The following is a 23,079-nucleotide window of genomic DNA, read 5'->3' as shown; positions in this document are numbered from 1 at the left end:
GCGTCTAACACCAACGCATAAGAGCCGGGAGACGGCATCACCTCTGGGTGATCGACCCGGCTCCAGCTGATAGGCTTCTCAGACCAATGCATAAACTCTGGGTTGTTGGGGGCAACCGCGTTGACTTCTTGGTGTTGTCGGCGCCGACTGCGCCTGTCTTCAGTTTGGCTTGTAAAGACGACGTAGGCGGCGTGCTCGTCCGGGAACTCGTCTTGAATGGCTCCGACTGCTGGTCGAGCAGCCGGCTGCTGAGGGGCTGGAGGTGGCGGGCCAGCAGGTGGAGGCGGCACCAGCCCTTCGCCTTTGGAGATCCGCGTGAGCCAATGGCACTTCCGAGTCGTGTGGTTGGACGGCTTCGCGCCGCTGTGGAACTTGCAGGGGGCATCAAGGGTTTGCTCGTAAGAGAAAGTCGGCTGCCAAGCCGCCCTGCCGCCCTTCTGCTTCTTGGGCATGGGCCGCTCTTCAGGTTGTTCGTCTTCGACTGTGGCTACTTGCCGACTGGTGGAAGGCGGCATAGGGGCCTTGCGCTTGTTATCGTTCTGGTAAGGGCGTCGATTGGAGTCACCAGCCGGCATCTTGGGAGCCGGAGCGAGCACCTTTCTAGAGGCATCCACTCAAAGCTCGGTCTTCATTGAAGAGTCGGCCGTGGCGTACTTGTCTGCTATGATCAGCAGCTCGTCGAGGGTAGTCGGCTCGTCGCAGAGGAGCCGGTGCTTGAGGAGGGTGCCCTCTCGGCACCCGGCGGTGAAGTACTCTATGGCTTGAACCTCGTGCACCCCTTCGCAGGAGTTGCGGAGCTCGGCCCAACGCGTGAGGTAGTCGCGAGTTGATTCGCTGGGCCCTTGGACGCACAAGGAGAGCTGGCGGGGCTTGGGAGGCCGCTTGTATGTGCTGGTGAAATTGCGGATGAAGACTTCCGTGAAGTCTACCCAGCTGTTGATGCTATAGGGCTTGAGGCTGTTCAACCAAATGTGTGCCATGCCTTGAAGCATGAGCGGGACGTACTTCACGGCAACGCGCCTGTTGCCGTTCGCTATGCGGACTGCGGTGGAGTAATCGATCAACCAGTCTTCCGGCTTCACGGAGCCGTTGTATTTTGGCGTGTCTCTTGCGAGCGAGAACCCTTTGGGGAAGGGTTCGTCGCGGATGCGGGGACCAAAGCAAGGCGGGCCGACATCATCTTCTTCTTCTAACGCCAGGGATCGCGCTAGGCGGTCGATCCGGTGGCGTGCGACATTCTTGCCGACTCCTTCACGGTGGCCTAGTCGGCCGCCGAGAGTCGGATGCGTAACAGGCAGCGGGGTGGGATATCTCTCCCTACGAGGCGGGGGAGGAGGCGGATCGCCTCGTCGTTCCACAGCTCGGGGGCGGCCTTCTACGTCGCGCTCGATGGTGAGCCGAGTCCGACTGCGGCTAGGAGCCGGATCCTTGTCTTTTCTCGCGCGGGCGCCGTGTGTAGTCGGCGTCCGGGATGTCGCGACGTGCTCTCGGCATGGGGGAGGACTTCCAGCGCGGGCGCTGGCTTCATGCCGCTCTGCGGCCGCGTCGATCAGCTGCTGGATGCGTCTAGTCATGTAGGGGAGCTCGTCGGCCCCCAGTCCGTTCAGCTCGTCTACGGCCGCCTGAGCGGCACGCAGGTTCTCGAGTGGCGTGGCGTAGACTGGGCGGTCTGCTCCCAGCATGCTGGCGATGGCTGCATCGCGCTTCTTGATGATGCCGGCTCAGCTCGGCCCACCAGGAGGCGGCGTACCAAAGGCGGCGCGGTCGACTTCGTGCTGGTGAGCCTCAGTAAGGCGTCTCATGGATGCTATCTTCTGGCCCTCCGCGGTGAGGGCAAGGCGGCGTGCCTCCAGTGTCTCGGCATCGGCGTCGGCCGGGATGGGGGCGGACAAGTCGTGTAGTGCCGCTTGTAGGGCGTCGTGGGCGTTCTCGCCCGAGGCGGCGCCGTGGCTGATGACCAACACCTCGGTGACAGCGCTGCTGCCACTGTCGGCTCGAGGAAGAGGGTCGTCGATGATTACCATGTTGGTGGGGAAGGCGTCAAGCGATGCCGTGTCGGAGTCGACAAGCATCGGGTTGGTGGAACCGACCGACTCCAAGTCCACAGCAAGCTCGCTGGAGACGTGAAGCTGGTCGAGGAGGCTGACGAGGCGGCTCTCGGGGCAGTCTGTGCGTGCGTCGGACGCAGGCTCGTCGGAGATGCGAGCCTCACCAAGAAGATCGGCGAGGCAGCTCGCCGCGCAGGCGTCGTCGACGCCTTGCAGCATGTTGGGGCAAGCGCCATCGGGCGTGCCGGGCTGGCTACGCTCGCTGGGAAGGAAAAGGGTTCCCGTCCAGAACAGGTCTCCGGACGACGGTGCACCTGGCACCACGGTGGGCGCCAAATGTCGGGTGGTAGGTGCGACATATGCCAACGGGTGTCTTATCATTGTGGGAGCCAGTAAGACATCGCCGGTGCCTGGAAACGGGATAAGGCGAAGACATGCACGCCGGCGAATCTTACCCAGGTTCGGGGCTCTTCGTGGAGATAACACCCCTAGTCCTGCTCTGCGGGGTCTCCGCATGATCACTAGATCAACACAAGTGGCTACAAGTGGCTCCTTGAGCTGTTTGGCTAGAGGAAGAAGAAGGGCAAGGCTAGCTCTCCTTTTCTCTTTATGTGGTGTCTAAAACTCTAAGAGATCAACCCTTTGCATGGGTGCCCCGGGGGTTTATATAGGCCCACCCCCAGGGGTGCAATGGTAATCCGGCTGGACGTGGGTCCTAGCCGTCAGTGTCTGTATTCGCCGGCTTCTCCGCCGGCCGCTGGGGCCCGCCGACTGGTGGGTCCCGCCGACTGCCTGCCTCTTGGCCGACAGGCCGGCCCCACCACCTGGGGGTCTTGCCGGCGGCTAGTTACTGTAGCCTCGCCCCTGATGACGAGGGCTTTGCCGAGGTAAGCATGGCTACAGTGCCGCCGCCTGGCGGGCTCTCACTGTAGCATTACCTCGTCTTGTCTCCTTAATGATGCACATACTTCGAGGAAGGGAGGTAGCCGGCTATTGGGAGCCGGCTACACCCCAGGCCGACTGGGGGAGGCTTGGCCGCCTTCGAGCGTCTCTCTGGCCGAAGGGGCCCGCCGCCCGCGGGCCGTACTGACAGCCTGTCGTGGGTGGCGTCATGGTCAACATGGCAACAGTGCCACGCCGGACGGGGGATGGCCGATCCGTACGGCGCACTGTGGCCACGCGTGCTCCGGGATTCGGGGGTGGCAGGCTGTACTGTAGCCACGCCCCGTCTCGTCACCGTTATGTGGGTGCAGCCCTTGAGGATGCGATCTTGGCCGCTTGCCGGGAGCCGGTCTTCTTGCGGCCGGCTCCTTGGTGTCGGCCATCTTGTGGCTCTCTTCGGGAGGGTTTTTAGGGCCGGGCCGTCTTCCAGTAGTCGGTCTGTGGGATAGTCGGCCAGGGGAAGGCGGCCCTGTGCTTTGGGTGCTTGAAGGCTCGACCGGCCCAATAATTTCTTGAAGAGCCAGGGGGAGTCGGTTAGGCTACCCGTGGTCATTATCTCCGACACACGCGGGCATTAGCTTAGTGCTACGCGATGTTAGTAGTGATATAGGTAAAGAAGAACTTAATAAAAAATATGTTCACTCCACATCCACATATGCATGCAAAATACATGATAAGGCATATTCCATGTAGCCCACATAGGCTCTAAACAAACAAAAAATATCATAAACAAACTCCACTCAGGTCAGGCTTGATACTGGGCGGACTCAGAGTCAACTAAATATGGCACATATCATATGCACCATAAAAAGCATCAATATTGTGCCAGAAGGCTTCAGTCCATTACGCTACACACGGGCACCACATCAGTGTCGCGCAGTGATAGTAGTAATGTGATGATGCAAAACTTATTAAAATTGCATTGTCACATATATCCATGCCACCAAAACCAAAGATGTCATATAAAATTCCCAAAGAAAATATATACATATCCTATATGCCAAACGTAGGATAAAATGATGCCTAGCCAAAATCAACCATCATTCTGCACCATCATATAAATGAGGTTGACCACAACTATACATGCTAGGAAAATATACTCCAACATGTCAAACATGAAATCATGGAGGAGTATTTGCATGAAACCAAACTTCAAGTTCACCAAGAAGGAGTTCATCGTCGACCGCGAGGAGGATTTCTCTTGTAGAATATTGTAATAGGCATGTGATGTAATCCTATGTAATAGATATGTTGGAATTCTTAATCAGGGGTTTTCTCTTCGGAGATGTAATTAACAGAATTTTTATGTAAATGTAAGAGTTCTGCAAATAATGTACCTGCAATGTTTGATTTTATTTTTATTGTATGCATCTACACATTTAAATTTATTCACTCTGTATCAATGACGTGGACACGTGTCTCACGCCCGCCATTTTCCCGTCATCAGTTATCTTCATTTTTTCTATAGTTTTCCTTGGTTTTTATTTTTACTTATTCTTTTTCTTTCTTTCTTTCCTACTTCGGCTTTCACCGGCTTCCTTCATTATTTTGCTTTTTCTTAACTCATGTCAACTATTTTCATACACATTACAAAAAAATTTATACATAGGTAACAATTTTTATGCATGTGTAATAGTTTATAAATATATATTTTGATGTCTACTTTTCGAATACACACTGTAAATTTTTCATATACATCAGAGGATTATTATATATGTACATATTTAACATGATTAACATTTTTTTCCAAATTCATAATTTTGATATCTTTTTTCTAATACATGTCAAGCATTTCTCAAATGCTCATTTCAACATTTCATTTTAACTATGCGAACATTTTTTGTACATTCTATAAACATTTTATTAAAATGTCACAAACATATTTTTGAAATATGTGAACATTTTTTTAAAAAATAACATGTTTTTTGCGAAAAAGGATCAGATCTTATAAAAATTCGCCGGAAGTATCAAACATAATAAAATTTACATCAAATTTCCAAGACCGCTTAAAGACCACTATTGTCGCCAGCACGAGCCACTGACGCGTCATTGTCGCCGCTCCTCTACCGAAGTCAGCTTGACCTTATCAATGAGAGCTGGGAAGGCTTTGTCATGTGCCCCTAAGGACCAACGCCCTGGAGTTGTAGTCGTCGCTGATAAATCCTTGCATATATCTGAAGCACCTGACACAAATTGTCACCACATGATGAGAAACCCTAACGTCACAACCCCAAGGAGACGACAAAAATTTGTGTCGGAGCTCCATCGACTACGTCCAGACGGACGAACTCGAGGAGAATCGAAGCCCAAAAGATAAACTTGAAGAAGAAGCGCCGCCATCCGCCTGAGTGCCGCACCTACGAGGAATAAAAAACCCTAACCTAAACTACAAATCAAAGCGAAGGCACTGGAATTCCCATCACGACCAACGACTGTCGGAGCAGCAGGCAAAGAGGAGGCGAATCGACGGACTCGTCGGTGAAGCCTGGAGGGGAGAGTGTGCCCTAACCGCCTAGGGTTAGGGAGGAGAACGAGAGGAAATCACGTCGTATATGTCTCTGTTTCGGATGTTAACATACTTTTTTTGAATGGTATGAAACATTTTTTCTAATTACACTGACGTTTTCTAACATTGTATAATATTTTTTAAGTGCTTGACCATCTTTGAAGTGTAAAAAAAATTGAATTCTATAAATATTTGTAAAAAGTACACTATCGGTTTTTTTTATATGTGTTAAAATTTCCAGTAACTTTATGTTTATACACACTAACGTTTTCCAAAATGTAAATAAACAAAATAACGAATTAAAAAACGGAGCAGAAAAATAAACTAACATGCAGGTAACCACTCCTGGGACGGGGCCACTTTTTTTTATTTGTCTTTTTATTTTCTAATCTTGTTTTTTCTTCTTTTCAAAAAATTAGAAATTGAAAAAAGGCCCAAGTTTAAAAAATGTTTGGGGAATAAAAAAAAAGTTCATGAATTTCATGAAATGTTCGCAGGTTCAACAGAGATGTTTATGAATTCAAAGTATGTTCATGAATTTAGCAAAATGTTTCCAAATTAAGAAAATATTGGTTCTAAAAAGAATTTCCGTTTTAAAAAATGATCGCGATTTCAACAGAGGTTCGTGAATTAAAAAAAATGATCCAAAATTTCATAAAATATTCCGTTTTTTTCAATTTCACAAAACGTACGTCATTTCAAAAATTGTTTGTGAACTAAAAATTATTTGTAAATTTCAAAAATTGTTCTCATATTTAAGAAATCGTATTCATGGATTTGAAAAAAAAAGATTCCTGAATTTTTTAAAAAATAGAAAGAAACAGTAAGAAAAACAAAAAACAAAAAAAACAACAAGATACAAAAAATGAAAGAAACCGGTTGTGTGCGGTGGCAGGAGGGTACGCGCTGCCTGGCCATCCACCACGGCATGCGCGGTACATATTCCTAATACGTCTCGCCTATAGCGCAGTTTTACCCGGCGGGCCTAATAATCTAGTTTGCCTTTTTTGTTTGATTTTTATCGGTTTTTCACTGTTTTGCATTGATTTTCTTTGAGTTTTCTTCGGATTTTCTATGGTATAATTTTTTTACTTTTTACTTTTTTTTTGTTGGTTTTCTTTGTTTCTTTCTTGGGAAACACTCATCATCACCCGATTGATAACCACGCAAGCGTCTGCCGCCTTCGTGGCCGTATGATTTGATCGAATGACCCGAGCAGCAGCCTATTTACATAGTGTAGGTTTGCAACTAAGCCATTGTTGCAATCTCGCCCACTGCGACAAACTAGGTTGTTGCAGGATTTGAATCTCATGCAACATGATTGCCTCAACGTGTTCTTGTGGGGTCATTTGACGATGGGGAAATTGCAACAACATCTTTCATCGCATTCTGCAACATCATCCATGTTGCAAAAGTCATTTCCACAACATCATACATGTTGCAAAAAGTGAAGAAAAAAAACTGCAACACAACCTCTGTTGCAATTATTTTCTGCAACATGAGCCCAGTTGCAAAGAGTTCTACAATATTGTCTTTGTTGCAATGATAAGGACGTGGCTGGATCATTGGATTATGCCACATCTAGCTGTTGCGGAGGCGGCGGATCTTTTAGAAAGATCCGCCGACCGACGCGTAGCATGGCCCTTCTTTTCTTTGGTGTCACTAGTTTTCTTTAGGTTGTTTCTTTTCCGTTTCATTTTTTGCAACACATGTTCAATTTTTTCATACACATTTTATATTTTCGTATACGCCAGGAATCTTTTATTATACATGTTTAATATTTTAAAAATAAATGATAAAGATTTGTATATACATCCAAAACATTTTTGTATAAAAGTTTAATATTTTTCAAATACATGATTGACATTCTTTCTAACACATGCATTGAACTGTATTTTAATATGTGTTAAAGATTTGTTTTTCAAACAGAGATTGAAACATTTCTTTAAACTACATGTACAGTATTTTATCTTATATAAGAATTTATGTAAAATGTCTTTTTTTAAACTGTACATTTTTTAAATGTAATGTACAATTTGTTTGAATGGTCAATTGATTTTGAATTATACGTCATTCTTTACATTTATAAATATTTTCTGAAAATGCTACGTATATTATTTAAAGCAGTGAACATGTTTTAAATGTCACCACCATATTTTTTAAAGCTATCAACATTTTGAAAAAATGACGCAAAGAAAAAAAACTATGTTAACATTTTCATATTCGGGGTTTTCAATTTTTTGAAAATGAATTCAGTTTTGAATGTATGTATTTAGATTTTTTTAAAAATATAAAAAAAATATAAAATACAAAAAAGAAATGAATGAATAAAAATAAAAGGGAAATGAACTAACTAGGAAGTTCGGTCGACATAATACTAGCGAGTGTGTGGGCGCTCCTTCAGACTAGACCTTGTTCGGCGAAATCACTAATTGAGGAGTACTCCTTGCAAAGATCACTCCCGCCTTTTCAGGTTGTGACAAGTGTTGCGCTGCATGTGCGCCACTTGTTGCAACCTGGGAGTTTTTCCTTTTTTCTAGATCCGTTTATTCAAAATGTTTTTATCTCTTAAACCGTGCGTTCAAATCTCGAACTGTTTTCACCGCTGGATTCCTCGCGTCGAGATTAGGGATGGCACCCGCAGGGTATGGGTACGGGTAGAGCCACCCCATATCCTTACCCGTCCACCCTGAACTTACCTATCACCCATACCCGTACCCGTCAAGGGGACAATTTTTTCCCATACCCGTCACCCGACAGGGTATATGGGTACCCGCGGGTAAAAATACTCGCGTTTACAACACATCAATTGTGTAGAAAATAGTTGTAAAATGCAACATATAATCATAAATTATTAATAGCAACACATTGTAAACAACAATGTACAACAACATATTGTAACAACAACACATTCTCATAAACAAAAATACTTGCCTATAAAGCGACACATAATAATGTTAAACAACAACTCATAATCATAAATAACAAGACATAGGCATACATTTTAAGTTCACAAAATCATGATAAATTACAGAGATAATTTGGCTACACATTAGAGTTTTTACCTAGCGCAATTAGGAGGGGAAAATTAATAAGTTAGGATATTAAAGAAAACGCACTTGCCAACATTTTAGATGGGCACATGAGTACGCGCTCATGGGTTATACAATCCCATACCCCTACCCTCTCTACCCAATGGGTATGATATTTTCGCATCTAAGTACCCATGGGTAAATTTTTGTCTCATACCCTTACCTTAATAGGGTTTTTACCCGCAGGGTACGCGGATAATGGGTACCCATTGCCATCCATAGTCGAGATCTTCAAAACTAGTTCCCATGTTGATAGGTTTTGAGAAACTTTTTTTCACGAAAAAACCGGACGAAAAAACTGAACGAAAAAACCGAAAAGGGAGCACAATTTTTCCCTTTCCGAAAGAGGCACAGCTGTGCCTCTCGCGAAAGCAAAGCAGTGCCTCTTGAGGAAGCAAAATCGTGCCTCTCGCGGAAGGAAAAAAAAACTAAGAATGCATTTTTTTCGTTTCCGAGAGGTACGGCCGTGCCTCTCGCGGAAGGTTAAAAAAACGAAAAACACGTTTTCTTTTCATTTCCGAGAGGAACGGCCGTGCCTCTCGCGGAAGCACAATCGTGCCTTTCGATCGTGCCTCTCGCGAAAGCAAAACCGTGCCTCTCGTGGAAGCAAAACCCTGCCTCTCGGAAAAAAAATAGAAACACATTTTTTCCGTTTTCGAGAGGCATGGATGTGCCTCTCGCAAAAGCAAAACCGTGCCTCTCGCGGAAGCGAAAGAAAAGCACACAATTTTTTTTCGAATTACTTTTGGTCCAAAAGCTAAGGAAGACAGGTGGAAAACCATAAAATAAAAAAACGTTTAAAAAGCCGAAAACGCATGCGGAAAAATAAAATAAAAAACAAAATTCGGAGGGAGCGCGCAGAGCACGACACGTGGCGACAGCTGAAAGCGCGCTCTTAGCCCACCCGCGAGTGATCGTTGCGAGGCTCCCAAAGTGGTTGTTTGGGTAGCGACGGGATTATAGAACTGGGTTTTAGCCGATTTTTAGTAAAATCGGTTTTATCAATTGTTATGTGCGTAACCAGTTTATGAAAAAGATGTTTGGACTAGAAAAACATAGTACCGATTTGTCACGTTTCTTGTTTGGTTTGGATAGACTTTTGGCCCCCATGCATCAATAGAAGAGTTTGTTGAGGAAAAGACGGGCGAAGAGAAAAGGTTAACGATCGAGTATATGCAGATCGCGTTCGTAGAAAAACAACTAATCCTCGTTTTTCCATATACCTAAAATCTTGGGTTTTGTACTCACTAATTTTTTTTATTTCTAGCTTTGTCGACCATTCACACAGGGAGCTACTGTTTTTTTTACTTTTTTGTTTCTTCTTCTCTTTTTTCTCTGAAAATATCTTGAAAAATAGAAATATTTATTTTTCTAGAAAACTATTTTTAGAAAAAATGAGTTTTTAAAAGGGTCACATAGTTCCAAAAAAATAAAAATAAAAATTCATGTTCAGATTAAAAAATCCATAATTATTTCAAAAGTCGCGTTCCTTAAAAATGTTTTTAATTAGCTTTTAAAAACAAAAAAAATTAGAAAACCAAACAAAAACACAACTAAGAACCCGCTATAAACAGTAATAAGAAAAATATCGTTCCCTTTCGTCTGAGTTGCTACAGTCCCAACGCGAAAGGGTCGGCCTAGTCACGGCGCCCCTGTGCAATTGGCCATGACACACGGTCTTGTGCGTTTGCTCCGTATCCCGACGCAGAGAGCTTTGACGCCTTAAGGAGACCTCCTATTTGCCGCTCACTACAACTTAGTACAAGACCAGACATTCACAAATATGTGCATACACTCACCCCTATGAATACACGCACGCACTCTAATTCTATGAGCATCTTCGAGAAATTGAGCCGGCGGGTCTTGAGATTGAGAAGTCACCACATATCCCTCGCTATTTGCACGAATGTCAATGTCGCCTCTCAGTTCTCACTGAAAGAATATTCTGCCTTTATGAGACCTAAACGTCAAACCTGAAGTTTGATCCTTGATGGGTTGGGGATAGCACCGCTTCTCTAACCATCCAACAAAAGATTAGTTACTTGGTTCTCCTCATGGGCCAGCCTATTACTTTGACAGGAATGGCATGATCATTGATCGGGAAGCAACAGCAAACCACTAGGACATGCGGCTGTTATGAGAATCGCAGATGCGGCAGCCAATATGATCTGTGAAAGCATCATGTCATGCTTCACTGTCTTCTCCGTTGCTCTTGTTCGCTCTGCGCCTCGGATGCCATACGCATCTGTTCAAGTGGCAAACTCACGAGCTAGTTATAATTATCCTCAAGAAGGCTTACTTCTACTCCCTTCGTTTCATAATTTTTTTTTAAAAAAAGGTTATCCCCGGCCTCTGCATCAGAACGATGCATACGGCCATATTATTGATAAGCAAAAGGTTCAAACAAAGTCTTCAGGTCTCAAACAAGGAAAAAGGCTCACACAGAGCATAAACAAAATAGCGGGATAACCACAACCGGCAGGGATAAAAGAAGATAGGAAACTAAACACTTATCCTATTACATGACCGTCATCCAAACCGGTTAAAGATAGCCCGTGCTACCGTCTCCCACCCGATAGACCCAGTAACCATACGCTCCCTGGCATCCGTCGGAGTGAGTAGCGATCACACAGGATCAGTGCAGTGACCCGAAAAATAACCTGCAAGAAATGAATATTTGTTATTCTGTTAAAAACCAAAACGTTTCTGCAGTTCCAAACTGCCCATAATAAAGTACATACTCCTATACGGATATGTCTCGCCGTTTTTGAATCTATGCCATCAAGCCAAGTCCCAAATAACATGTTGATAATATTCGGAGGAGTAATATTAAAAGCTGTGGACAGATCGCCATAATTTTTTTGCCAATGGGCAGTCAAGAAAGAGGTGTTTGATAGATTCATCATGATCACAGAAGCTACATCTTTTAGATCCTGTCGAGTTACGTTTTGCCAAAATGTTCTTAGTTAGAATGACTTGTTTATGTACAAACCACATGAACACTTTAATTTTTAAAAGCACTATGACTTTCCAGACATGTTTCAATCGAGGAATAGAGCCCGTGTTGATAATATCCAAATATATGAATTTAACTGAAAACTCACCATTCTTAGTTAGTTTCATAATGTAAATGTTTTTTGACACTAGTCTCCGTCCCACTAGACTAGTGTCAAAATAACGTTTTACATTATATGGGACGGAGGGAGTAGTAGTTAGCATGGGTCTTGAATCAAAAGTCAAAACCGATTAGATCAGTCATTAGACTTCTCGGAATCAAGGCCCATCGCGCCCAGTTTTCATCTCCGAAAACTGATAAAACAACAGACAAGCCGGCCTCACGTTCAGGTCCTGTCACGAACCCACAAGAAAACCAGTCTCGAGGACAGCCACTCGGGGGGTAATCGTAATCGGAACATAACGCAGCAGCAAGCTCCAGCTACCAAAGCCAGCAAAAAACAGCAGCCAGAGCTTATTACTACCAGACAGTAGCAGTAACTCACAAACATCAAAACAAGGCTAATCGGAAAACTTTCATCTTGGCGTGAGCTCCTCCTTGTTCTTTTTCCCATCATCCTTTTTGCTGGCGTGTCTTGTCGGTCCTTCTACATCCGCACCCAACCTCTACGTCTGCTAAAAAAAACCCAGCTGCCGCTTGCAACCAAGCAAACGCATTTATCCTCCTCTTCCCCCAGCTCAAAATCTACAAAGAAATTATGTAATTCCTGCCAGATAACAGCTAGCTCCCCCACCAAGTTGCGGTCTGAAGTTTAAACATTCGCAGCCCACCTCAAAAACAGTTGAAACTGACATTCTTGCTGAAGGTCAGATTATAGAGGCGATTGAATTTTTTACAAAGCACGTTACCTCCAAACCATCCTCCCGGAAACGTGTTCTTTGACCATTACCAACTTTGATTTCTATCATTGCATAGGTTCACTCTCCTTGGGAAACAAATTACGATAATTAGAAACTCAAAGAACTAGATGGTGCTGGTCAATAATCATTTTATTTCAAAAAGGTTGAAAAATGGAATCGAGAGTTTATTTCCCCCTATAGTATGCAAAACTGAAACTATACATTCACTTATGTTATACACACAAGCTTTACAATTCAGGAGGAAAAAAGACTGTCTATAAATCATGGTTGCAAAGAGTATGGAATTAGCAGTACAGAGAAACACACACGAGGTACTTTCATCCGGTACTGCTATCATGTCAATCTTGGTGTTTGAAGCCATTCTGTGGTGGCAATGGTGGTTGTTCCTGCAAGTCCTGCTGCTCCTGTGGTTGTAAAGGTGGGTGCAACTGATCCTGTCCCTCTTGCTGTTGCAATGGTGGTTGCAACTCATCATGTGGCTGCTGTGTTGGCGACGGTGAGTGATGCTGCTCCCCTTGCAGAATCGGCTCTGACCGCTGCTGCTGATCACCTTGCCATACCCATACAATATCCTTGAGTGCTGGCCTTACTTCCTCTTTCACCAGCTTTTGATACTCCAAAGTGTCTCCATTAGTCTTTTTCAACTCAACTAGGAGAAAAGAAGGGGCTACCTCAAAAATCTCGGCATCAAGCTCAAGAAACCCCTTCTTTCCTTCCTTTGGAGCAGCCAACTTCAGGACTCCATTTTCTTTCTTCTTAATTTTTAGCTTCAAGCGTTTGGCCAGTTCCTTCAACTTTGCAAGTACTATTGTTACAGGCTGCCTAGTGGTAAATCGTTCTTCCCTGCGAGCATACTCCTCCTCAAAAAACCCAGATAGATTGAACCCTGTTGACAGAGAGATGATGTCAAATGCATTCAGGTTCGGGAGGCTTAACGACCCTTGATTTCCCTCAGAAGTGCTGCATCCTGTTGAGCCTGATGACGCAGCTTCAGCTGAAAAGGTGTTGTGCGTTGCTTCAGGCTCAGTTTTCTTTGCATTTACCTCAACTGGTCTTCTGTACCAAGCACTTCTCTTTATCCTAGAGATTGGAATCCTAGTACTGGGATCTGGATCAAGGATTTTATGTAATAGATCCTTCAACTCAGCGGAAAAATACCGAGGGCATTTAAAGTCCGCTTTGGAGATCCTTCTATACATCTCTATGAGATTTGCCTCATGAAAGGGAAGGTAACCAGCCACAAGCACAAACAGAATTACTCCACTGGACCATACATCTGCTTTTGCACCATCATAACCTTTCCTGCTAAGCACTTCAGGGGCAACATAAGCTGGAGTTCCACATGTGGTGTGGAGGAGACCATCCTGCCTTGCGCAATCAGCCAGGGCACTCAAACCAAAATCCGAGACTTTTAGGTTTTCATTCTCATCCAGGAGTAGATTTTCAGGCTTCAGATCACGGTGATAAACGCCCCTGCTGTGGCAATAGTCAATAGCACTGATCAATTGGTGGAAATACCTCCTGGCGGCATCCTCATTAAGCTTCCCCTCCTTTACTATCTTGTTGAAAAGCTCACCACCTTTAGCATACTCCAATACAAAATAAATCTTGCTCTTGGTAGCCATAACCTCAAAAAGCTGCAGGACATTTGGGTGCTTCACCAATCTCATTACTGAAATCTCCCTCTTTATCTGCTCCATAAGTCCAACCTTCGTAACCTTATCTTTGTTGATCATCTTTATAGCAACAGCTTGGCCAGTTGCAAGACTTCGGGCATAATAGACCTTCGCAAAAGTTCCTTGTCCCAATTGCTTCCCGATTTCATAACGGCCCATCAAGATAGTCCTCCTCTCATCCATCATATCAAGCTATCTGAATGGAGTAAAACAAACGAACACCACACACCGCTTATATAGCAGTATCTAGACTGTATACCTCATGAGTGGAGCAGATGTTAACTGTCTTCACAAATGTGATTATCAACAAATACTGACCCCTTCGGTATACTGTGCTTCACACCACGGAGAGGAGGAACAGTACCAGTATGCAGCACATTATCATGAGAGCCCCACAGCATGAGCTTGAACGAAGCTCTGATCTTGTTTGCGCAAAGTAAGTGTTTGCTGTTACGCAAGCTCATCTTTCTGCATTCCCAAGTTTTCTTCCAATCAACAACTGCCAGCAAGAAGATCAGATTAAATTATAAAGTATACATGTAATGCAGGGTGGGATTACGAGCTCTAATGAAAAAGACGAATTCAGTGGCCTTTGAAGACATTAAGGCAAATCTTGGGTAACACCCCAATGTTGTCTATCAAACTTAGATGGCACAGAACAAAGAAGAGCATCTACAGCAATCAGAGCCACCATAGTTGGATAATTGGGTGAAGCAAAGATGCCATCTCTTGAGTTCTACAAACGATGATTTCGAATATTCTAACTCAAAAACCGACCATTCCTGCAACAGGCATCCAAAATCGGCAAAATTCATGCCCAGGACGCGGCGAAACAGGGCGCTGCCAGCAAGTAGATCTCTTCCTGTCAGAGGAACAGTACCTGATCAAGAACGGGAGAAGGAAGCGCCGCGAATCCCGCGGAGCGCCATAGAAATCGATCGGGATCGATCCCGTGAAGCGAGCGGGCGCCGATTTGGTGCGCGTCTGGCCGCCTTGCAAGCTCGCTCTTGGTAGATTCTGGGATTTCTGGGCTGTAGGTGCCGCGCTCTCATACTCTTCCTCTGGGATGGCGCTTAGCCTTTTGTGGCTAGATCCCTCGGAATCTTCTAATTTCGGTCTCAGCGATGATTGTAGCCCGGCGGCGGCGCGCTTCTCCAGAATGGAGGGAGTGCAGGTTTGGCAGCCGTTTACGCTGCCGTGTTGACGATGCGGGCATTTTCTCATTTGGCACCTAATGTTTTGGGATTTTACTGTATTAGAGGTTTGGTGAGCATCTACTAGCGACGAACTAATCATGCTATGGGCTGGCAAGGTTTTGGGCTAGGCTTTGTGAAGCCCAGTATGAAAACACCAAGCCCGAACCTGGCCCGAAGCACTTGAACAATGCTTTATTTATTTAATTTGATTCAGCTCAAAAAATTATTTAATTTGATCTCTTGGCTATTAAAAAAACCTATTTTTTAAAAAACAATAGTCAGGGGTGTCGTCCCCTATGGGGGCATTTTCCCTGGGTGTGGAAGCGCTTCAAGTGGTGCGTCCCAGTTTCGTCATATGTCGCATGTGGACGCACCTCCACACATGAGCCTGTTTTTTTAGGTTTTGCTTGATTTTTTTCTATAAAAGAAACAGATTTTTGTGATTTACTCATTTTTCTGAGCTGTCTCAATTTTTTAAGGGTTTTTTGGGATTTTTCTTACCTTTTATTTTCTCGGTTTTTCCTGTTTTAAGAGCACATGTAGGTTGCAGTGGAGGAGTATATATTAATCAGTCCTATATTAATTCGCGTTTGTTCATGTAGGAAGCACAATAGTGTGCTAGTTTGGAGCACATACACATAGGAAGCACGCGTTGGTGCAAGTTTGGAGCAAAGTTTAATTCACATAGGGAGCCCGAGTTAGAGCAACTCTAGCAGACCCCGAATCCCGCACCAACCCGTAAAATAACCGTCAAAATGCGGGTCGGGGCAGAAAAACCAGCACGATCAGACCCCGCATCCCGCTCCGGCCCGTAAAAAATTTTGAGGGGCGCGGCAAAATCCCGACCCCATCCCGGAAAAACGCGGGTTTCCCCCTCGCGGCTGCGGTGCCCTGCATATAAGCGGAAGCGGTTGGTGGAGGGACATTTCATCCGCGCTTTCCCCACCAACCACCTCTCCTCTCCCCCTCGCACCGCCGCCGACCGCCGCCCAAGATTCCGGCGAGCAGCCGGCAAGAGCACGCTGAAAGGCCGCCACGCGCACGAGGCCTCCCCTCCTTTCCCCCCTGCGTCGGCGGGCCGCCGGATTTGCGGATCTGCGGCACTTCATCGCGGGCCGTCGGATTTGGCTTTTCCGGCCGCCGGTTGCTGCCCCAAGTGATGAAGTGGTCGGGGAGCCTCTCCCGCAGCCCAGGAAAGGGCGCATCGCCGCATGCAGGTACAGGTTCGTCCGCCCGCCGCAGCCGAAGGTTTGCGGGCATGGATTCGTCCGGCCGTCCACCGGGCTCGGCGCTCGCGCAGCGTCTTTGTGGGTTGCCGATGCCGCTCATACAGTGTGACGACTGCACGCGGAAAGTGCTGCGGCTCACTTCGGGCACGCCGAAGCACCCCGGATGGGTGTTCTTCAAATGCGAAAACGACGGGGTACGTGCACTTGCGGTAGCTCATTTGATAGCTCATTCTTTAGTTCAATTGTGGTAGCGTACTTCGAGCTTGCTCATTCTTTTGTGTAGGACGATGGATGCTCATTTTGGTTTTGGGAAGGCCAATACATTGATTTATTGATAGAAAAAAAACTTAATAGATGTCGGTGCACTCCTTAGTACAATCGAAGCCAATGATGTGGCTGCATGTGCAACTATAGGGGAAGGAACGTCTACTTCTTTCGAACCAAAGATGAAGAAAGAAGAATGCAAAATCAAGAATCCGCAGATAAACAATGAATGCATGGAGAGATATTAGTCCAACTTGTGGGAGCAGTTATGGAAGTTGGAAATCTTCTGAAATGCATACTTGTGGTTCTTATTTTCTTTGGTTTTGCTATTCTAGCAAAGATTTGGTGATGTCTTTTGTATCTAATGTTGTTGTAAAAGCAAATAAATGCATTATGCTAGATCAAATTAAGTTGCAAATTTATGTTTTGTGGGCCGGGAGGAGCTGCGCCAGATCAGACGCCGCAAAGCCGACCCGTAAAAAAGCATATTTCAGGAATATCCTTTTTTACAGGTCCATTATGCGGGGTCTGCAACTGCGGCCGTCCGCGCCGGCCCGCAAAAGCGGTTTTGCGCGAACTGCAAACATGTTTTGCGGGCCGGGAGGATGCGGGGTCTGCTAGAGTTGCTCTTAGTGTCATTTGGGAGCATAGATTAGTTCACGTAGGGGGCACAGGCCAATGCTAGTTGAGACTTGAGAGCACATTCACGTGAGAAGTACATGTTGCTCCTACTTATAGGTTAGTTCACTTAGAGAGCACATATTAGTGTTGGTTTGGAGCATATATTGGAGGCGTGCAGATTAGTGAAGGACGCGGCGTTTCGACTATCGGGTACATATGCAACCAAGGGCGAACAGTAACATAAAAAACTACTAGAAAAAAACATGAAAGATGTTTGAGTGTGTGATGTTCGTGTCAAATTTCATCATGTTTGGATATCTCCTCTGTGTCAAATTTTTTCTTTTTTGCTAAGAGCTGCTCAGATGTCCAAACATGACGAAATTTGACACGGACATCACGCACTCAAACATCTTTCATGAAAAAAAATGATTTTTTCTGATTTTTTCTAGTATTTTTTACTTTACAGTTCACCGGGAGCATATGAGTCTGGGCTCAGAAATGAATATTCATAGTTGGAACTACAGCTTGGGGAGTACATATTAGTAATAGTAGGGAGTGCCTGTTATTTCAGTTAGGAGCATATGTTAGTGTAGTTGGGAGCACAAATTTTGCGTGAAAAAGTTTGATGGAAGCTATCAACATGGTATCTAGTTTCGAAGATGTCAACGTGAAAAACACAACAGTGATTTGAGAAAAAGAAGTTTAAAAAAGTGGATCTACAAAAACACACGAACAAACCCACTCATCCGTCTCCTGTAGGGGGTATCCTACCAAAAAATCCAGATGTTGACAAGTGGCGCATTTGCGGTGTACAACTTGTCGCCATCAGCAGAGATGAGAAGTGACCTTTGTAAAGTGTACCCCTTAACTATTGATTTCATAAATAAAAACATAATTTTAGGACATTTTGGGTTGGGCTTCGGGTGAAAAAATTGATCCCAAGAACTAGCTCAGATGACGTGCTTTTGGACCCATATTACCCATGCTCAGGTTTACATCCAATGGCTAGCTGCTGAGGTTGTGTCTAAACTTGTGTTTCAAGAAAAAATATGATATTTGTTGTACACTTCACTGTGTCTTTGAATCACCAAAACTGACATCACATGTACTCTCCACAACATAGTACATATAAAAACGTGTCAAACATCTTCTATCCATGCCGGTCCAACATGTGACACTAAGGGTCTTTAGAACCAAAACCCTAAATGCCCATCAATGACCCTACTCATCGACGATGTAGCGGGCCTATTTATCAAAGCAAGAACATGGCATAGGGTGAAGCGATCGAGTGAATGCGGTTAGTAATGCGCTTATCAATGACCCGATTGTTCTCCTTCTCTATGGCTCGAAGGTGTTGTTCTCGCAACTTGGTGGCACCTCCTCTATCGACTGATCTGCCATTGTCGGTGTTTTGGTGGCATAACACGGTATCCCCGAGATTTCACAGGTGGCTTTGTCCCCATCAACATGACACACACACACACACACACACACACACGTGCTAGGCCCTATGACATATTCATTGGCAGGAGAAGATAGTGTTGGGGATTGAAAGAAGTCAAAAAAATCTTGCACCAATGCAGTTGATCATTAGATTAAGAGGAAGACCTTATAATCGATATCAATGCAAGGAATAGGGTTGTCATGCAACTAGGATGCACATATATTTATGTATGAATGAAAGTTCTCTTATGGACTAGTGGGGGTGCATCAACTTGCTTGCTCATGAAGACCTAGAGTTCATTTGAGGAGGCTCATCATTGGAATATTGTAGGATTGATAAGTATGTCTAGAGGATGGTGAATAGACTACTAATCACAATAATGGCCTCTTTTCCAAAGTTTAGATTTTTGGCGGAATTTAGGCTTTTCTAGGAATCTATATAACACACTACACATGGAAGTCTAGAGCAATAGGTAGTGGAAAGTAAAGACATGCAAGTGAAAGTAAAGGAGTAGAGTTTAGAGAATCACAAACACAATTGGCTCGGTGAAGATTTTTGCCTATGGTTAAGATAGTTGGCACTATCTTACATCCAAGTTGATTGAGGCTATGTTCAACGGAGGGTCTAAGATTACAAGGATCTCGATTGCAAGATTCTGTGAAGGAATGGCCCACAAAAGAACACTCAACCACGAAGGGTCCACAAAGGAGCAACCACACCTATTCCACATATCTTGCGCCCACGAAGGACTATAATCACTAGGGTTGATCTTCACAAAGTAGGCGATCTCTTAAGTCCATACAAACTTCTTGGATTCTTCACAAACTTGAGGACTTCCAAGCACACCTAGCAGATCCGGGAGGCGCACATCCTCCAAAAGTAACAAGATACAGGTTGCTTAACAATGAACCCCTTACACTTATGCTTTAAAAGTTAATCTCCTCAACACCCAAACTTTCTCAAGATCTGGCTATGGATTTGGAGAAGGTAGAAATGGTGAGCAAGAGGGGATTGGATCTCAAAGGGATTGATTGGATGGTTGGAGTGGATTGCCCTTTGAAATAAGCACAAGGAGGTGGAGTTCTCTCTCAGAACAAATGACGAGAGTGGAGTTTGCTTCGAGTACTAGTGGGATAGGTGGGTTATATATAGGCAAGACAAAAATCTACTCATTACACACCTTTATGCACACTTCAAAGGCTCTGTCTGGTTTTGCTCGGTGGCTCTAAAGTGAACAAAAATGTCATATTTTAGATGCATTGGTAGGTCTGAATGGTTTCAATTGGTGGCTCTGAGATGACTACCTTGGCACTGGCACACTTACTGTTGACGCTTGTAACGCCCCGGATCCGATGCGTCAGGTGTCTTCCAGTTATTCGCCGTCCTTGCCATGTCAGCTGCTTGCGTGTTGCATTTTTCCATGTCATCATCTGCGTTGCATCATCATGTTTTTCAAACCTTGCATCCGGTCCTTTTCCCCCTTGTCCGTTTCGCGATCCGATACTCTCGCCGCGCCCGTCGCCCCTCTCAGACCTTGTTTCGTGAGTGGGAGAAAAACGTTCTCGGAATGGGTCGAGATTTGCCGTGTGGCCTTGGTATAGCACCGACAGACCGCCTGTCAAATTTCATTCCATTTGGAGGTCGTTTGATGCCCCAACGGCTAACCGCGTAGCCCGAAACCCCCTTCTCTTTGTAGCCCAGCACCCCCCAAATCAGCCCACTAACCCAGCAAACTCCCCTCCATGCTCTCGGTCGTTCGATCACGATCGTGTGGGCGAAAACCGCACCTCATTTGGACTCTCCTAGCTCCCTCTACCTATAAATATGTGTCCCTCCCCGAAATTTCACGGATGAACCCTAGCCTTCCCCCCCTCTCGCCGCCGGACACGTCCGCCCCGCGCCGGACGGATCCCGCCGCCGCCCGCAGCCAACCACGTCGCGCCACGTGGCCTCCTCCGCCAACAGCCGCCGTGCCCCGCCTCCAGGCCCGCCGGGGCCCGAGGCCGGCCCGCCCCAGGCCGCATCTGGGCCGCGCCCCGGGCGCCCCGCCCGTTCGCCCGCCGCCGCCTCCTCAGGTCCTCGTCGCCCGCGCCCCGTCCCTCGCCGGCGTGCACCGCCGCCGCCCCGCTGGCGCGCCTCCCCGCCGCCATGCCGAAGCACCGCCATGCGCCGCCCCGAGCGCGCCCGTGCCCGCTCCGCCTCCCTGTCCCTCCGGTCCCGCCGCCGGCGAGCGGCGCCGCCGCCCCGACCGGATCCCTCCGTCCCTGTCCGTCGGCGACCACCCTCCTCAGCTCCGGCCGCCATCCCCGACGTCTCCAGCGAGCATCTCCAGCCCCGCCTCGGTTCCCGTGCAACCCTAGATCTGAGGTTGACCCCCTCGTTTTTCTTTTAAGTCCCGAAAATCTTGCATTATGTTAGCATGTTCATCGCATCATAACTATGTGTCCGTAGCTCCGTTGTGTGCGTGTGATATATCGAAATGTTCATCATGAGATACTCTTCATTTTGTTCCATTGTGCCATGCTTGTTTGAGATAAACTTGATGCCCAAATCATTGTTGCAAGAGTGCTATATGCTGTTAACTGCTGTCTGTTTACAGAACTTGGTGATTTGTCTTTTTCATTGCATTTTGTGTGTGCATCCTATGAGCATGAGCTCTATATGAGTTTTGAACTGCATCATGCCATCTTTACATTGGTGCTTGTCTTGTATTTTTTTTGATCTATGTGGTGACTAGCACAAGCATGCAAAGTAGCCTCCATGATGTTGCTGATTTCTCTGACTTGGTGATTTCTGCTAAGTCTGAGTCTGTTATGTTGTGATGCCATGTAAACCTGCTGCTACAAGTCATTCTATGCATGATATGGAGATGTTCACTAAGGATGTTTTGTTATACATGTTATGCTCTATTCATCCATACTCTTGGTTGCATTTATAGCCTGCTGTACCTTGTCGTAATCTTACTCTCAAATTGCTAAATAATGTTGCCGTCAGCCTGTTAACATGAAGTTCAGTGACATGTGTTTTGCTAGTGATCCATGCACCCTATGACTATGATATTGCCATGCTTAGTTTCATATTTGTGCCATCTTACTGCTGGTTACCTTGTCATGCCATGTATTGCTCTGTGGTGAGTGGTTCAGGCTCACCAACATGCCTACTTATCGTTGTTTCTGCCATGTCCTGTTATTTTCACCAAGTCTGAATCTGTCATATTACTTACTATGTTTACATGGGTGCCATCATATCTTCTGTGCCTTTTTAGCTCATGGTCAGTAAGGGACTTTTGTTCTATGAAATTAGTAGATTCATGCCATGCCTTTGGTTGCCATGATCAGTTCTTGTAGCATGTTGTTTGATAGATCTAAACTTTGCAACCTGATGTTATTTCTGCCATGTCCTGGAATTCTGCTAAGTCAGTGAAACTGTTATTATGTGCAATCTTGCCATGTCCTTTTGAGCATGATCTAGTGATTTCTGGAGATAGCTCAGTGTTCATGTTTTGTAATGCTTTACCTATGAATCATGTCCATGCCTTTTGTTTTCATGTTGAGTTGCTGTAGCATATTGTTTTGGTGCTTGCTAGATGCCTAGTTGCTGTTTTGGACAGATTGTTGTTATATCTTGTTTAGAGTATATGTGTTGCACCGTTGCTCCGTTTTGAGCATGCTCCATATGAAAATTGCTTAGTTTTGCTTGTAGTTTCATGTTACCTTGTTGCATCCTTGTTTTGAGTGTGTTTGCTTGATGTTTGAATGCATTTTGCATCAATGCCATGTTTCACTTGTTTTGCTCATATCTTCTAGGCCGTAGCTCCGAATCTAATGAACTTTATATGTAACTTGACTAGAATTTCGTGTAGATCATCTTGGTGCGTCTTAACTTGCTGTTTAACAACTTGAACATAAGGTTTATTCAGATCTGGACCAATTTCGAAATTTGCATATGAGGACTTACCGGATTTGTTCTATGTTGTTTCCGGCGTCATTTAAACTTGCTTTGATGTGTTGTTCTTGTATGCATCATCTCTTGCCATGAGTAGCTTCATATAGCCTGGTCATGCATCATACTTGGTTGAGCATCATGCCTTGTTAATGTGTGGTGTGTTTACCATGTTGTGTGTTTCTTCTCGATAGTTCCCGTTTCGTTGCGATCGTGAGGATTCGTTCGTCTATGCTTGGTTCG

General features: G+C 45.5%; 1 protein-coding gene across 1 annotated transcript; it reads right to left on the bottom strand.

Moving 5' to 3' along the window:
- Window positions 1-12,575: 12,575 nt before the first annotated feature.
- Window positions 12,576-15,365, bottom strand: LOC109781992 (CBL-interacting protein kinase 11). The gene is made up of 2 exons (XM_020340583.4): window positions 15,021-15,365; window positions 12,576-14,639 (listed from the first exon to the last, which is right to left on the bottom strand). The coding sequence occupies exon 2, from the start codon at window positions 14,324-14,326 to the stop codon at window positions 12,803-12,805; it is 1,524 nt and encodes a 507-aa protein (XP_020196172.1). The 5' UTR covers window positions 14,327-14,639; window positions 15,021-15,365; the 3' UTR covers window positions 12,576-12,802.
- Between the last annotated feature and the right edge of the window lie 7,714 nt (window positions 15,366-23,079).

Source organism: Aegilops tauschii, chromosome 3 (genome assembly GCF_002575655.3).
Source record: "Aegilops tauschii subsp. strangulata cultivar AL8/78 chromosome 3, Aet v6.0, whole genome shotgun sequence".
In the NCBI taxonomy this organism is placed as follows: Eukaryota; Viridiplantae; Streptophyta; class Magnoliopsida; order Poales; family Poaceae; genus Aegilops; species Aegilops tauschii.
Note: the sequence above shows the minus strand (reverse complement) of the source record. Positions and strands in the feature narration are given on the sequence as shown.